The sequence below is a fragment of the Ylistrum balloti genome, unplaced genomic scaffold (assembly GCF_031769215.1).
Source record: "Ylistrum balloti isolate Yb309-2 unplaced genomic scaffold, AGI_CSIRO_Ybal_v1 Utg370232, whole genome shotgun sequence".
Lineage (NCBI taxonomy): Eukaryota > Metazoa > Mollusca > Bivalvia > Pectinida > Pectinidae > Ylistrum > Ylistrum balloti.
The window spans coordinates 188,338-206,594 of record NW_026782191.1 but is presented as its reverse complement, the minus strand read 5'-3'; the positions used below and the strand labels follow the sequence as shown (position 1 = coordinate 206,594).

The window sequence follows — 18,257 nt, the reverse complement described above, 5'->3', positions numbered from 1 at the left end:
TGAACAATGATGATTTGTTTTTCTAGTAAGGGCAGAGAACTAAATTAAAACCATTTTGTCGTTCAGAACAATTCGTTAGAAATAAAGTTTATTTGTATCCATGTTTTCTTCAGAGACACGAGATGTTTAAAAAAAACTCGCCTGTCGTTTGTTTAGTTCGACCTTTGAATATGTACCACAGACTTTGAATATGTACCATAGACTTAAAATATGTACCAAAGACTTAGATTTAGACCGTAGTCGTACATAAAGACTTTACTGTGTACCAAACATGTACTCTGAGGAATGCATATCGTTATGGTGTACTTATTGGCATCATTCTCAAGACAGAATTATGTCCCGTATAGGGAAGTGATAAAAACAAAGGAACAGAACCACGTCAGATTAGTTTACAAACATTTTGGAATCATAAGTTTGGATACGCTAGTACGTATGATACTCCCCAGTGTCTTTCTACTGCAGTTCTGTCACGATATGAAACTGGGCGTGCTTGACGCTCGTTAGTTTGCCTGTTGGGTCCATCGTTGTGTACCTTGTCTTCACTTGAGAACGAGTCAGTACTTACTTGGATTGACAAGGATTTACATTTATTTCCGCATTCAAGATTTGCTAATATTGATTCGAAGGCTCAAAAGACAAAAACGAAAGACACTGGTTCACCTCTGGATAAACTACAAGTCTTGTTGATATTGTCATGATTAGGCCTACACTTAATCCACAAAGTATATTTTCTAATAAAATCTAGATTGCTCCCAGTGACCGAGGTGGCGCCCAACGGATATCTAATGAAATGATCTTATCTGTATATCAATTTATACCGGTTACAAATACACGATTATTTATCAGTTAATTGTATATAAAGTGATTAAAAGAATTCCACATCATCATCATCATCATCATCATCATCATCATCATCATCATCATCATCCCCCTCATCATCGTCATCATCGTCGTCATCGTCAACATCGTCATCATCATCATCATCATCATCATCATCATCATCATCATCATCAACATCATCATCATCATCATCATCAACATCATCATCATCATCTTCGTCAGCAGCAGAAGCAGCAGCATTATCAGGCAGAAGTAGCTGGTTTTTATATATGTGACAGGAAAATCATTCTCAGCTCCTGTATTATCATTCTAAACTATTTTATTTGGTTATGTATATAACTATTAAAAGAACTCAGATGTGAGTACGGTCATACATAAAAAAAATCGAACAAATGGGAGAATAGAGTTAGTAGATCCATATATAAATGGTATATGTTTTGTAAGCAACCACTAGTAGAAAAATTGGCTGAATACATGTGTGTCGGATCACCAAAGAAACAATAAGAATTTTTATCTTGGAGACATTTTTTTTCAATATATGACACTTAAAGATGAATAAACCAAACCATATGCTAGACACGACGGATTCTTAATTGATTACATGAACGTGCTGTTTAAAGAAATAATTGGGTATGATCCCATAGAGATTATACTCCATTAGCAGGAGTAGGACCACAAAATGGCTGACAGAACAGGTATAAAAAAAGCAAAATAAAACGCAAAGTGCTACTGACTTATTCACACATTTTGAAACAAAGAAATGTCACGGGAAGTCGGATATTGTAAGGCAGGTCGATAGATAATCTAGAATTCGGAATATTGTTACGGCTTTAAACAATACTTTAAGACTTCCTTTGGCATTATAAAGTACAGGTGTTAAGTGAAACAAGGAAACACTCTGAAAATTATAAAAATTATGTTCAGAGTTATATCTGAAAGGGAACAAAGAGTGTCTTGAAAGCTGACAATTCTGTATTATCTTCTGCAACATGATGGGAGATCACGACTATGAATAGACAGAAGGTAAAAATAACGTAAATTAAATATGTAGAGAAAATGTTGGAGCTATGAACTGTACGAAATTTTCTGTCACATTAAAAGAAGCATAAGCCCATGAGATTTCTAGAACTGCCATTTCACTCTCTCACACAATGATAGTTATTAATCATTGTATAACAACGTTTATCTGATATTCTAATAAATCTTATGATTTACAAGAAAGAAGGGCTGCTATAATTTAAATAAATATGGTTTCCGAAATTTTTTTCATTAATGTGAAAACAGTTATACATAAGCACCTAAATGAATATCATTGCAATATAAAATTAATATAGGATAGTCAATAATAACGTAACTGCATCATACAGCTGTTTATTTTCAAAGACTCACCAGTGGCACTTAGGGCTAAAATTTAAACTATAAAAAAATGAAAAAGATGAAAAATAAAAACAAAAAATCATGACAGAATCTTCATTCAAATACAAAACACAAATTCAATAAAACCATAGGAAAAAAGAAAACCTCGATCGATAGTACAGTGTCAGGTTTCCAAATGGGAACAATATAACATATATATCAAATTAGATTAAATTAGATATACTGTAAGCTGACATTTTCATTCTTGATTTGGGCAGGGGCTTCCAAAAATGGACCCACAAAGTTTGCCGTCAAAGTGGGAGTCGTTGCGAGATGCCGTTGCAAATGCAGACAGAAATTACTGGGGTGTACTTAAGATACAGGCACTCATGAGAGGCACCTTTATACGTGTAACATCGTACCAACGACTCTTGTAACACAAGATAAAATCTCCTCCGCAGATGATGGTGTATCAAAACATCTGTTGCCAAGAGACACAGGAATCAAGCAAAACCTTTTCCCTGTGAAAGTTGTCGGTGTCGGTAACTGCTTTTATAGGTCAGTTTCCAACTCGGTCTTTGGTACAGAGAACAATCACGTTGAGTGTCGGGTACGATGTGGGCATGTGCTGGTTACAAACATTTCAAAATACACCAGCCATAAAACATTCATGAGATCATGAAATCTGCAAATTACGATCAGTACTCCTCCTTGCTCCATCTTTATGCCACTGCTAATGCATTCATACGTCCAACAGTATCATTATTTTTCAAGTAGAGCATGTTGCTATCAACAGACTATTATCAGTCCACTTGACCATTCCGAGGAACAGCATCGCCCTATGCACATAATGTGGATGCACACATCAAATGTGAATAAAGAAATGTGGCAGATAAATGATTTTGTGTCATGAAATGGATGATACAAGCCAGTCTGCTGAAAAGCTGCCATCATGGCATGTGTGTGCTGTTTTCTCAGTCATATGTAAGATGTTACTACACCTTTTTAAGTTAACCATTCAAAAAGTTCAAGAAAGTTGTCGGGATAGAGTATTCAATTCTGAGACACGAACAGACTACCTACCACAAAAATGCACGCAATGCATATCAGACTCTGAAAGCAAGTCTCACATCCACAAAAACCACAGTCCAGTCTAAGATAAACTCACAAAACAAGACATGTATGACAAAAACTTGAGGCTCTTGAGAATAATAGTTGAATCAGCAATTCTCTGTGGAAGACAGAACATTCCCCTGAGGGGACACAGAGATGATTCCACAAGTACGTCATCCAACAAGGGCAATTTCTTGGTCATCCTAAATCTCCTAGCTAGTCATGACAAAGAGCTGGCAAATCATCTAGAAAATGGACCGAAAAATGCAACTTATACCAGCAAGACCGTACAGAACGAAATCATAGACATCACTGGGTCGTACATCAGATATCAAATACCAGGAGACCTGAAGGGGAGAGGGTTATACTGTATTATAGCTAATGAAGTGACAAATACGTTTTCAAACCAAGAGGTTCGGGCTTTGTGTGTGCGATTTTTAGATGAAAATCCAACTGAGTCATGTAGTCGAGAAGAAGTCTTTGATTTTCTTCATCTGAAACGTACTACTAGGGAAACAATTGCAAATAGAATAATAGAGGTTTTAACAGAGAACAATATTCCAGTTGACAAATTGAGGGATCAGACGGTCAGGTAGCAGCTACGTCGTCAGAAAAAGTAGGTTGCTGAGCTCGAATAAAGTCTATCAATCAACATGCCGTTTACACACACTGCAAAATTCACGTTCTGAACGTGAGCATAACTCACGCGTGCAAAATACATCTTGTGTGAAATATGATAGATGGTGTAAATGCCACAATCGTTTTCTTCAATGTCTCGCCCGGAATCAAAGCGTAAAAAGTGTAAAACAAGAGGGGTAGAACGTCATACCTGCTATGATGTATTCTATAGCATGTATACTGCCATCGTTGAATATATCCGGTCCATCTTAAACCCAGAGCTTGAGGAAAACACTCAAGATGAGTGGTCGTGGGGTGCTCAAACTAAAATTACAGCACAGGGGTTGCTGGCTATACTGATGTCGTACCAATTTTTGATAACGTTCATCTGCGTGAGGGCCGTTCTGCAGACAGTAAAACCCCTTGCATCAAAACTTCAGAAACGTGATTTGGACGTGTATAAATACCAAACACAGATTACTGATCGTATTGAGAGGTCAAAAGAGATGAGAGAAGGAATAGATGTATATCAATATATGACAGAAAAGGGTATATCAGTATATGACAGAAAGAGGTATATCAGTATATGACAGAAAGAGGTATATCAGTATATGACAGAATGAGGTTTATCAGTGTATGGCAGAAAGAGGTATATCAGTATGTGGCAGAAAGGAGTATACCTGTAGATGATAGAAAGCGGTATATCAGTATATGACAGAATGAGGTATATCTGTATATGGCAGAAAGAGGTATAGCAGTATATAACAGTATATAACAGAAAGAGCTATATCAGTATATGGCAGAAAGGGGTATATCAGTATATGGCAGAAAGAGGTATATCAGTATACGACAGAATGAGGTAATTCTTGTGTCCATTTGTTTGCTTTTTATTAAGTTTAATGTCATCGCAACAGTCACGTTTAAATAAACACAGATGTCAAGACAGACACAAAGAGTGGGAAGAAAGATAAAAAAAAATGATAAGGAAGGAGTTTCATCAATCTGGCTGACACAAGAAGATGACATTGATATAGTCAGGTGTTATCATTCTATCCCTCAGTGGTAGGAGAAGTGTTGCACTATATATAGAAGACATCAGATTAAATCGCTTTTTGTGTTACATTGGGAATGCCATCGATATCTTACCTGAGAGAAGGTGGATGACGTAAGAAATCAGCCATTATGTGATAACATAAGTCCTGCCGTGAGTATAAGTAAGGCTAAGATGGAGAAACTACGTTACTGCTGTGTAATTGAACACAAGTTATCATCAATCAAACATGCCTTATGCATAAATTTCTCAGCTATAACGAAGACATATTTCAGTCAGTGTGACTGTCAGATCGACTGACAAAAATTGATGCAATATTTCGAAATTCCCATTAATGATACTTCAGTATCCTCCTTATCGTCGTGATAAAAAACATCTTCCTCCTCCTCCTCCTCCTCCTCCTCCTCCTCCTCATCATCATCATCATTATCATCATCATCATCATCATCATCATCATCATCATCAATCATCAATGAACACGGTATAAATTATAATTGATACGGTTAACGGCTAATGAATGATGTTGAGTACAACGGGTAGACCTCCCATTTCTAATAAACATAATGTGTTTGAAAGAATTTTCGAATTTTGATTCATTCGGATATTAGCGCTCTTCAGGTTACCACATGTACTTGATTTTCTTTTAAAATTATCAGATATGACTAATTTTGTTTAATTGCGGGGCTAGTGCACTGCCCCAGCAAGAGATTGGCATTTCATTCAAACACTTTCGATATTTCTAAGTCGTCTCCTAAGCTTCCAGTTTTTAGCATATATCATTAACAAGTCCTAGAAGGACGCAACAACTGTACAGTTTTATCCATTGTGTGGTTCCACTGCTTCTAACTCGTCATACTTATTCACCTGTGTGTCATTTGTACAATATTTCACATCGCCACATCGATATTGATATCAATTACCTTCAGCACCATATCTAAATAAGGATGCGCCATACTATGTCGGAATGGCCTGATATTGACTTCTCGGAATTGTGCTAAAACAAATCACAGGGTTGTTGTTCACCTAAAAGGATATAAGAATGGAAGTATCGGCTTGAAATAGTGTTTCAGGAAATAATTATACTACAATTTAAAGATATTTTGTCAATATAGTTTTATCTTTACATGAAAGAAAATGCTATTTTTCCAGTCGTTAACTAGTGCTGTGTAGTTATGTATGTGCAGTCATGTGATTCAACAGTGATATTTTGTATATAGATTATCACAATAACAGACCGAATATTACTAAAAAGTATCTGAATGCATATTCTTTCAGAAAAGAAAGCGTGACAATGGTGGAAACAAATAACCTGTGAATTGGAATCGACGCTCAGGTAGCATCATGAACCACGCTGTTCATGAGCTAGTAATAAATAATTTGTAAACCAAGAAACGTTACGCCTCAGTGATGTTATACAATGATAAATAAATAAACATGTAACCATTAGGTTACTGCGGTCTTCTGTGCTCTTATGATATGTAGGGAAGATTCATTAGTGATAACAGAGTTAATTTCTCGAAACAATATGGTGCCCCTGTTTAGCCTAATCATATAATCCCATCCGTGTCCAAAATATACAAAATTCATACACATGAAGAGCACTTTTCAGTACAAATTTAGAATTAGATACGGTAAATGTAGATACTTAATGGAAATGCATCATAAAGCTGTTTTGTCCTTCATGACCTCGTCATTGATATTTAGGGCCTTAGTTTTGAAACCTACATGGCTATAGAGGGGAATCAAACTTGATCGTACTGCCAACCTATCTACGAAGTAGAAACGATCACATAGGATTTGAAAAATATGTAATTTTCATATATCCGGTAATTTCCAGAGAACGTCAAGTACATTTTTAACCGTGCTACTGTTCAAGTTCAACAAATTTTAGTATCAAACTGTGTATATTGACGGTAAATATGTTGCTGGTATATTTAGAAAACTTTTTGCTGGTAATATCGTTACGCTATAACTTATCAAATGCAATTGTGTTTTACCAGCTCATAAACTGCAACATGGCGCAGGTATGCTTTGTAGGTAATATTTAAACAAACGGAGGAGATGGGGGTTGAGGGTAATATGTTGTAAACATTGTACGGGCTACTGTCTCCACTGCATGGTGGTAAAAGGCGATAAAACTTGCTGCCGCTGCTGATGCTGATGCTGATGATAATGATGATGATGAAGGTTTCTCGTCTCCGTAACTCTGCCCGTCGCCGGGCATTGTCCAATCGACGTGTGTCGATTCTCTGGCGACGTAAGGGGTGCTCCCCTCATTGGTTGGAGTCGTCTTGGGGTTTACTGTTCTGTTATTTGGAGACGACTCCATGGTCTACAGGTAGATATTGTGGTGATGTGTTTGGACTTCCGGTGGATGAGGGGGTCCTTGTCTTCTTTTCCAATTTAGTATGAAACATGAATGGTTTGATTAACCACCAAAGGGCAGAGGCGTGAGGTTCAATGAGGGAAATAGATAGTGTGTGTGTTGTGTACAATTAATACGTTTTACCAAATACAAAAAAAATATGTGCCTTCCTTAGAAACCTCCTGAAGATTAGTTTTCAAATAAGATTATTCTTACCATACAATGTCGCCATTACGCACTGAACGGTTATGTTATGCGAGCTGCGATTGGTCAAAATGTCATGATGAAACCAGTAACCATCCAATGGCTGGCTTCCCATTTCTAAAGAAAACACTCCGTAAATATTGTAAACACCTGTTACTATATATAGTCAAGTAATTTTATTACAGAGTATGTGTGACAAAATGTAAGCACAGACCGATAACAGGTGTGTTGAGAATGCTTTCATTGGGATTGTATCTGGTCGGCATAGGCAGACACCAGATGTGTTAATTATTCGGTCCCGGTATATCGATTTACAAATATATTACACACCTAGTAACAAACAACACCCGGGATAACACATAGCGACACCTTGTGAGAAGGGCAGACAACTCAGTATTTGTATGTCATTATTGAGCATTTGAATAAAGATTGAAGTCTGTTTTTTCTGTCTCATTTCCTTTTTATGCTCAAAATATTGTTTTTGCCGGATGCCGGATTACCAAATGACCCCGCCCATTTTACAAGGTATCGTAAATATGTTTACCTGCTTCTCTGTGATATTCTTACATCCAAGTCATTCATGATTGACGAAACAAATCCGCATAATGTCCCCGTAATTACCCACTACTGCTGATAATGAGGATGCTTGGCGAATGAAACAGCTTACATTATCCTGGTACAGTTCCTAGTGTCGTTTTGTTTGTTAGAATGCTTTAAACACAACACTTCAAAGCAGAAAGAATAAAATTCTGAAATTGTTTAGAAGCTAAAACCTAAAATCAGTAATTGATACTGACTGATATTACAAGTTGTTGCTGTTATAACAAAAAGGATTATGTCACTAATATAGAAAACAGGATTGAAACAGCACATGTAATTCGATCAGAGCCGAGAAAACCAGGTATTAATATATCGATTGATGTTCGAGACATCTCTTGTATTTTCAAGTATTATTATGTATATTCAATTTTTATTTTTTGAAAATTTACCAAATTGGTATATGAAATATTGCACTTCCAAATAAAGATACGTTTTACTGTATAGATATTGGATATTTGTCAGAATTTGATTGATGCCAAGAAAATAAATTTTATGCTAATATATTGGGTATCTTTGATAAATACGACTAATCTTTCTTTTGGAGCAGATATATGTATTGTTGTACGCTTTTGAATATTTGGTCTGTGGAAGAGCTTTAAATGTTGTTTATTTCCATGCTTACCTAAAAATATCAACATGGTACCTTTCTTACTAGCAATGGAGATTCACCAGAATTTAGTTGTGATTTCAAGCAAATCATTTGTCACGATACGGAAAAAATATCCCTAATTTTTTGCTGTTTTCTTGGTAACAGACAATAAAGAGTAAACAAAATCAACTTAAAATATATTACTACACAAGGTCTTGATTTATGTTCATATTTTCGGGTTATCGACTCGAAGAATAATGGATTTGTCGTTCGAAGTTTGCGGTAGATAAGAAATTGGTCAAGTGAGGAAATCGGAAGATGTATTTATTGATTGATAAATTTGTCAAATTTGTTGTTTTATCCAATCACTCCAGTCGCTGCAGAATCATCTCTGAAATAAAAATAAGGTCAAAATCAAATTTTATATATAATTATATTGATACGGACCACGGACTATCGTACACCATCAAATTATATATATATAAATATATTGAATACGGATCACGGACTATCGTACATCAAATTATATATATATATATATATATATATATATATAAATGTGTGTGTGTGTGTGTGTGTGTGTGTGTGTGTGTGTGTGTGTGTGTGTGTGTGTGTGTGTGTGTATTGAATAAGGATCACGGACTATCGTACACAATCAAATTATATATATAAATATATTGATACGGATCACGGACTATCGTACACAATCAAATTATATAAATAGATATATTGAATACGGATCATGGAATGTCGTACACCATCAAAATATATATATAACCCAATGTATTGAATACGGATCACGGAATGTCGTACAACATCAAATTATATATATATTTATGTGTGTGTATTGAATACGGATCACGGACTATCGTACATCAAATTATATATATAAATATATTGAATACGGATCACGGACTATCGTACATCAAATTATATATATATAGATGTAATGAATATGGATAACAGAATGTCGTACAACATCAACTGTATATGTAAATATATTGAATACGGATCATGGAATGTCGTACAACATCAAATTCTATATATAAAGGTATTGAATACGGATCACGGAATGTCGTACAACATCAAATTCTATATATAAAGGTATTGAATATGGATCATGGAATGTCGTACAACATCAAATTATATATACAAATGTATTGAATACGGATCACGGACTATCGTACTTTTAAAATAACTTACACCCGTTGACATATGTAGAATTCTTTCCACTCGCATTCCCCATCTGCCCATTCTCCCATTTTGTACCAGTTATTAAGTAAGCAATCCTCGCCCTGGTTGCCGTTGTTCGGATCTGGCGCATGCCAGTTAGTATATAGCATTGGCTCGATGTTCGACATCCAGATCCAATGACCTTCATGCATGATGTCAGATCCACCCAACCAATACTTCCGCCCTGTTAAATATGAACATATTAAAATTTAATTGATTAAAGCAAAATATATTTCAGCTACTAATGGTATTGTGCAAAAGTACCGGGTTATATAGGGTGACCATGGTAACAAATGAAAAACATTACATGTTGAGTGCATTAGGTTTTTTAGAGGCCGCAATGAAAACAAAATCAAAAGAAATCCTTTTGTGTATATATTCTATTAACACTATCATACGGGTCTTTTTCTTAATAAATATTTTATCTTCATGTATTTTTTTTTCAAAACAACGTTATATAAATAACGAGAAATCACCTCGTTGAACAATAATCAGAGTTGTTTTCCCGCAAAAAATAACAAAACATCATACATACTGTTATGTACTGACTGGTTACCAATGAACATATCCAGTTCACGTGTTTGTGGTTCTGCTAATTTACTGTCGAAAAGTTGGCAGATATCCTAAAAGTAAACCAGGACAACAATAAGACAAATAATTATGACAGAAAAAAAAAATGTATAGTATATTTTTTATGTTACACTCAATCCTACCATATTGATGATGAGTTCAGATATACACAAAAGTAGATACAGTGTTTGTACTGATGTTACTTTTGGTAAATTAACCATTCCAGTAATCTACTTTAATTTTAGACAATTTCCCAGATACTTATTGTTCTTTTACAGTAACTATCTCTTTCAAAGAATTAACAATGTATATATGTGTATTTTACATCAGATATGTATATGTTACTATTAAATACCATCAACATATTGACATATTTTTTTTCAATCACTTCCTGTCAAAATGACATTTGGATTTACTTAGATGAGTTTGCAAAAGATATACAGTATATGAGTACCGTTAAAAACAAATCTAAAATTTGATACAGTTTAGCTATTTCATCCATCAAGGACTCGTTAGTCATGGTAGAACCGAAATTTTTGATACTGATGGTGGCTGACGAAGTTTGAAATATGCCGTTGCTCTTTGTTTTACACGCCCATGATGCTATAATACAGTGACACCAGGCCATGCACAAATTCTTCTGATTCTCAGCAACAAACTAAAATCCTTATCGCCAAAACCCGCCATGCAAATCTTGGTAAATCCAAGTAAGTATTGACACGTTTTAAAAAGAAAGAGTTGTAAATACCAGACAAACTAACTAGCACCTAACACGTTCAAATTAATGTTGCACAATCTTGGACCTGTGTTACTGGACATTTGGCATGACAAGATTAAAAACGGACAAGTCAACAGTAAATTGCAGATGCATCTAAAAACCATTTCGATCTTGAAACGATGACAGTAGACGGAATAACAAACATAATTGTATTTGTTTTTGCTTGACGCTTGTCGCCTAAATAATCCATAAAATCTCATATTATGGTAGCACGTCATGTAAACAATGGGTTTCTTCTTGATTTGACAGGATGCGACAGCAAAAAGACCGGATGCCACAAATATCATTACTTTTGACGACGCATTACACTGGGATTGACAAGATAACAGAGTGTCAAATCATCACACGTGACAAGGCGAAATACAGGAAAAATATTATACCGGGATTTGACTAACTTGGAAGATGTTAGATGTTGACGTTTGTTGAATTGCTATACACGTCTTTATCAACCTAGTGGTCTATCCTAAATATCTGAATATGGCACATCCTGCCAGATAAAGCCGTTTAACCATCTGAATTAGTTTGCATTACCATAGCTTCCGTCCAGGTAACCTGGTTATGACTAAACAGGAAACATTCATTGTCATGTGCTATCCATCCATCCAAGCAAGCATTTGTACAACCTGGAATGATTTATACACAATTACTGACATAATAGGAAATAGGAAAATAGGAAAGTTTCATGATGTGTAACACTTTCAACTTAAGACAATCATTTAAATTTGTTATTCAAAGTTTGACAACTGCAACAAAAATCAACGGTTTAAAAAGAAAACCTTGCGTCTTACATAACAAAATTGATACAGTGTTTTATCTGTTTAAATCGCTCAGTCCTGTCGTTGTTGTGTAGTTAAGCAAGACACCATAATTGCTTTGTATGGCATGGTACGAGCCTCTCGTATGTTGTACATTCGGGTAGTCACCCGCTAGTAAAAATTCGTCTAAAATAGCCATCGATATCTTATAGTGTCGGGCGTATGAATAAGAAACAAACATAAATTCGACGTTTAAACACAGTTTTTGATGGTCCTTTCTGAAATCTAAATGTCTATTCTTGGCTAGTTTCGAAATGTAAGATGTTAAGGAAGAAACTACAGATTTTCTGTCAAAGACATTTCTTTCGATGGGGGTTTACTTTCAATTATTCCAAATAAGGAAGTAGTTCTTATCCCAACACATAACAACCTTGAACTTTGAGTATGGCTAATCAAGCATACATTGTAACATATTACATAAGTAGCCCTGTTTGTCGAAACAGTCTATAAACCATCTTTCCATTTCTAAACAGGCGATGCTACATTTAAATACAATGTAGAAGTGATTTATGATAACATCTTTGGAATATTCATATCCTACGTTCCCAAACAACTATGGTAGTAATGGACGATTCCCGCATTGTGCATCATGGCGGTAGTCGTCGATGAACCGGAAGACGATTGCTTTTCCAGAACACCTGGTCTTATTCTCCTTGTACTTTCCCAGGAGTCTCCGTGTAAATCTTGCTTTTGTTCATATTCCCCCAGTTTTATTGAATTTGAGTTTGAATTATGATTGAGTTGCCATGATATTTTCTTGATGTTTTTTTCAGAAATACGTAATTAAAATGAAAACTTAAACATGTCGAGAAACAACTCCGAAAAATGAGATGTTATTGATTTTTCATTAATTCATTTCTTTAATGTTTTCAGTATAATTGTGTATTTATCCCAAAACATATAGAGGGTAATGGGAATGATATGTTCTATACGTCAGCGTTAATTGACACCGGGAGGGGGACAGTGCTTATAGACGGCAGACTGACACTGCTAAAGGCTTAGCCGGGGAGTTTGACCTCAGGTCAATGGGGCTGTTACGGCTTCAGGCTTATTTTTTAATGTTATGTGTGGTAGGGGATGTCTGGTCTGTGAAGAAATGGCGTGTATGTGACTGTCTCCGAATACATAGCTGAGGTCTGCTAGCTTAGCGTTTCTCAGATGTTGATCTGTGTAGATATAGTAAGTGTTGTATAAAGGTTAAATAAACATGTTGATAGAATTTTTGCTGTTGTGATTTATTTCGACTGATTCTGCTGATTTTTATCCACTTGGTCACGTGACAATATTCGATGGCAGATGAGGGATTAAACACGGACTATTGAATACATGGGCAGCGGTGAAAATGTCTTAGGGAGGTTTTGATTTGAATACTCTAAAAGTGGTAATGAGAGACAAAGCCCGGGTTATGGCTAAGGACTTATTACGGAGCACCAGTATAGGGACTCTCATCTCAACACAATTACCGTCTCTTAATGAGGAAATCAAGAAACTGACGGATGACTGTGAAAGTTTTAGGAAGGCCATTAGTCAATGAAATCTGATTTCAATCAAATCAAACCAAAACGAGGCAATTATTGAATTAATTGATAAAACCAGTTTATTTTGATGGCAACTTGCCTCGGAAGGACTATTTGGTTCGAATTAGTGGCGGATACAAACCAATGGCCTGATGATGAAACGGCATTGTTTATGACCTCTAGCTTATGACAAAGTGCCCAAGGTTTTTTTCTACCTGATGTGGAGCTTGAAAAACGAAAAACCTGAACAGACTTAACAGCAGCTTTACTTCAACAGTTTTGGGCAGAAAATCGAACGGAATTATTTCGAACAGAACTCTGGTACGAAAAGGAGACCAGTCTCTCCCGGAATTGTCTCAGAGGGGGAAACGCTTAGGCAGAAAGACTTATCCTAACATCCCATCAGATCCTATTGACACTTTATGTTGTGATCGCTTCGTTGATGCTTTGACAGAGTCTCTGATATGCGCATTCGGATTTAGTAGACTCGTTCTAATAAGTCAATGGATAAAAATACTAAACCAACTGTTGAACTGGAAGCCATCTCTGTGGCGGAGAGACAAAACGACCGTCGATTGGGGCGGCATATCATTTTTTGTTTTTATGAAAACTCTCTGCTGTACTGTGGATATAGGTAACAATACCTTTACAATGGATGATCAAAGTGAAAGGTGTGCTACGACAGCCCTGAGTGGCATAAGAAGTTGTATCGCGGTGAACCAAACCAGTGAGATATCACTTGGGGAAGAGAAACTCGTGACCGCAACTAAATTAGTCAAATCGAATGCCTCGCTCTGTGGCATGTTTATGCCAACAAGTCAACTTATTAAAAAAACGGATTACTTCTCACAAAACCAGTCGTGAATATAGCAGACGATAATATGCCATTTTTTGGCCTTAATGTGTCTGATTCACAAGAAAAGTTGTATAAGAACACTATCGCAGCAATTTGCGAGGTCGTAGCAGTGGAATATACCATTTCAGAATTGTTCAACGAAGACGATAAAATAGCTATTCGGCACAGATATAAACACCATCTTAGAACTTTACAGTCATTTGGATTAAAGCTCGGTCCAAATAAATACAAGTTATTACGTAAAAGTGTATCATACCTTGATCACATAAACACAGAGTATGGCATTAGCACGAATCTCTAAGAAAAGGGAATTTCGCAACTGGCTGCTTCTACGTCACTCAGCGAGGTGTGGGGCTTCTTCGGCCTCCGCTCGTACTACAGAAAATTCATCAAAGGTTTTGCCGAAATTGCTCTACCTTTAAATGCCTTGACAGAGAAGGATTACGTATTTGAATGGACTAACATGTTCTGATGCATTACCTACGTTGAAAACAAAACCGAGAACAAATCAAGTTTTAACCTATCCAGACCCCTCTGGATCCACTTTCATCCTTGACACAGATGTCAGTAATAACGCTTTCCTTTGGCAGAAATAAGGCGCCCATGGGAAAGTGATTGCATACTACAGTTGTACAGTGAACAGGGATAGTGTGTGGCGTGTAAGGAACTTTTAGTCGTAGTTAGTGCAGAGAAACACGTTCATTGTTGTACAGACGTCATTTCACTATATCGATCATGGCTCATTGTGATGATTGACAAATTTTAAGGGTATTGAAGGATTGCTTGATGGATTCTAGTGGCATAGGACCACATTATCAATCATAGGAATGGATCAGAGCATCAAACTGCTGACAGTTAGTCGCGTAGATCATGCATTAATAGTGCCTTTTGTGATAACGTCGATCACAAATATGGCTACGAGGTACCGATGTATCCACAGCCTAATGGAATGAGTGAACGTTTCAAGCAAACGATTGAAAGCATTTTGGAGAAATTCAAATAAAATAGCCTTACGGACTGGGATAAGATCACGGAGAAGGAGAGATTAGTGGAGAACTGAAGTGTGGGGCTGTCTCCTTATAATTAACTGATGTCAATTAGCCGGTGTTTCTCAGGTGTTGATCCGGACTTATATAGTATGTGTTGTATAAAGTGTAACTAAGCCTGTAAATAGAACTTTAGCTGTTGTGATGTATTTCCACTGACTATGTTGATATATATCCACCCGGTTACGTTACACTGTGTACTAGATATCTGTTCCCGACATTTTCAATCCGTTCGACCAATTATCAGCAGGTTAATATTTAAACTGAAAGTAAACGGGGTCATTTTCGTTGTATTTACCAATATATGATAAGTACATGGTTGTAACGACAGATAAGGTATTTACCGGACACAGAGTCCTATCATTTTCCCAAGGAAGAGACACCAAAGGGCCTTACTTCAGTATGATAGTATCTTAAGTTATGGTGTTGGTGAAGTTACAGACTTACTTATGAATAATTACCAAACTTCACACTTAACAAGAAAAATCTGTATAATCAAAGTTCGGATAATTGTTCAACATATATCTATTGACATTTCAATTAACAATTAAATTAGAGTAATGATCGAATAGTGTCAAGACGTGTTCCGTGGTTATTTGGAAAATTATTTTATTCAATCCGCTAAAACATTCTTTTCACACTTTCGGTCTCTTCACATGAACGCTTTTTGTTACATGATAGAACAAAATGTTATGGAAGCTTACCATTTTTACATGTAGAAATACTGGAAGGAATGACGTAATATCATTAATTGAAAAAAATCGTATTTCACAGATTTCAAACGTTGTAACTATACTTGATATATTAAACGAACAGACAGTAGTGGACTACTTAATAACACAGGGTATCTAAATAGACACGTGTTTGTGTGTTACTCCAATGTTTAGGCTCAAAATATTCCATTATTTTTCTGGTGTGAATCTTCACTGTGATATTTAGTGTGTTTAAATAAAAATGGCGAAATTAATCAATAAAATTTAATGAGACGATGCCCACTTTGTTGTAAAAACACAACAGAATGCAAAGAAACATAAGAAATTCTTGAAGTAAAACAAATGTAACACTGGAATGTGAGGCAAAGGGAAACTTTATACTGCAAGGGAAATTAAGGTATATGTGTTAAATTCGCCACGTGTATATATAGCTATCTCATCACCTAACATATGATATTCGGAACAAAAATGTAGATACAAGTATTATCCTTTGGTGGTTTCATCTGTCATTAGGTACGCTTTCCTATCAGCTGTATAATTATGTGGAATATATCGTCTAAAACACACATCAGAGGACTGGTTAAAGTAGCGTTCGTAAAATAGGATTACCGCCAGCGTGAACATAGGTGTCACATAAATACCGGATCTATTAACAACTTAACCATTTAACTGAAACACCTGAAACACAGATAATTGTACACACAAGGGAATCACTCCTCTTAATATATACTAGACAATAGTTACAAAATATCCCGATTACCCTAATTAATTACTTAAAGATAATATATTTATAATTATATTTGCTCTTAAATTAGAAACACTTTGACGTTCCGTTTGATATATCCCCATACCAAATATTCATATATGTCTCACCAATCAGAAGAGCAGCGATCACCTTTATAACGGACGCCATCTTTGCGTGACTTCTATAAAATTTGCATTTTATCTTGATACTTATCTGTAGTTAAGGTCAACGTGATCACATCACGTGATTTTGACAGACAGAGCATTCTGAATAAGAAATAGTGTATATACACTGGGCACAAAAGGTTAAGGATAATACATCTATGTGATTTGTTTTCTGTCATTAAGATAGATTAAGCTAGACACTACTTGACCACTTTCCATGTGCTGAAAGCAAGACAAATACTGTGACTGCTCTCTTCTATGTTTCACAGAGTGTCATTTCGCGATTATGGAATCGATTCCAGATGACCGGAAACGTCATCGAGAGACCTCGATCGGATAGACCACGATGTACGTCAGACCGTCATGACCATTACTTACTAGGCAAAATCGGGTCACAAGGTCAACAAACTTGATCTGATTCAAAATGAGTCAAAATCGTTTTCTAATTGTTTGACTTCTCTTTTGTATTTTAAATTCCATTTTTATGTCTACTGATACAAACAAAAGTGTCTTTAAAAAGTGGTCTCTACCTTTCTAAGCTCAGTACAGTTTAACATGTTTGGCAATTGAACGTATGGTTTTCACTGATAATGCAAAACAATCTAACGATACGTACAACTAAAATATTATACGTGTACATTTACTTCAATAAACTGAATGAAAGGTAACCAATATCTAAATACATATACACTTAGTTTAAACATTTTATTGACGTTAAGCAAAAGGATTGGGTACATTATTAAAGCCCCTTCCTTTAGTAGAAACAATTACATATATACATTTAAGAGGGCTCAAATAATTATATACATATCATTTTTTATTATAAGAGAGAGAGAGAGAGAGAGAGAGAGAGAGAGAGAGAGAGAGAGAGAGAGAGAGAGAGAGAGAGAGAGAGAGAGAGAGAGAGAGAGAGAGAGAGGGAGAGAGAGAGGGGGGGGGAGAGATTTACGTTCTTATAAATTATGCCATGAAAATTCGGATACAAAATTAAACTAATTGGAAAGAAATAATTACGATAGAGAGACACAAGAACGTCGAACGTGACCTATCTAAAACCGACGAGTTTACATACATAGTTCACTTC

The 18,257-nt window shown here is 35.8% G+C and overlaps 1 protein-coding gene across 1 annotated transcript; it reads right to left on the bottom strand.

The window, feature by feature from the left end:
* Positions 1 to 9,093: 9,093 nt before the first annotated feature.
* On the bottom strand, positions 9,094 to 17,177 carry LOC132552052 (perlucin-like protein). The gene is made up of 5 exons (XM_060216191.1): positions 17,138 to 17,177; positions 11,849 to 11,940; positions 10,505 to 10,592; positions 9,940 to 10,153; positions 9,094 to 9,127 (listed from the first exon to the last, which is right to left on the bottom strand). Exons 1-5 carry the CDS (start codon positions 17,175 to 17,177, stop codon positions 9,094 to 9,096), a joined length of 468 nt encoding a protein of 155 aa, XP_060072174.1.
* Between the last annotated feature and the right edge of the window lie 1,080 nt (positions 17,178 to 18,257).

Bases quoted from the DNA above. Each gene is read 5' to 3' on its own strand.
- LOC132552052 (XM_060216191.1), bottom strand. From the start codon at position 17,177: ATGGCGTCCGTTATAAAGGTGATCGCTGCTCTTCTGATTG. The intron at 10,593-11,848 runs GTAATGCAAACT...GTTTACTTTTAG, and splicing joins TTACCTGGACGGAAGCTATG to GATATCTGCCAACTTTTCGA. The intron at 9,128-9,939 runs GTAAGTTATTTT...TTTTTATTTCAG, and splicing joins TTCTACATATGTCAACGGGT to AGATGATTCTGCAGCGACTG.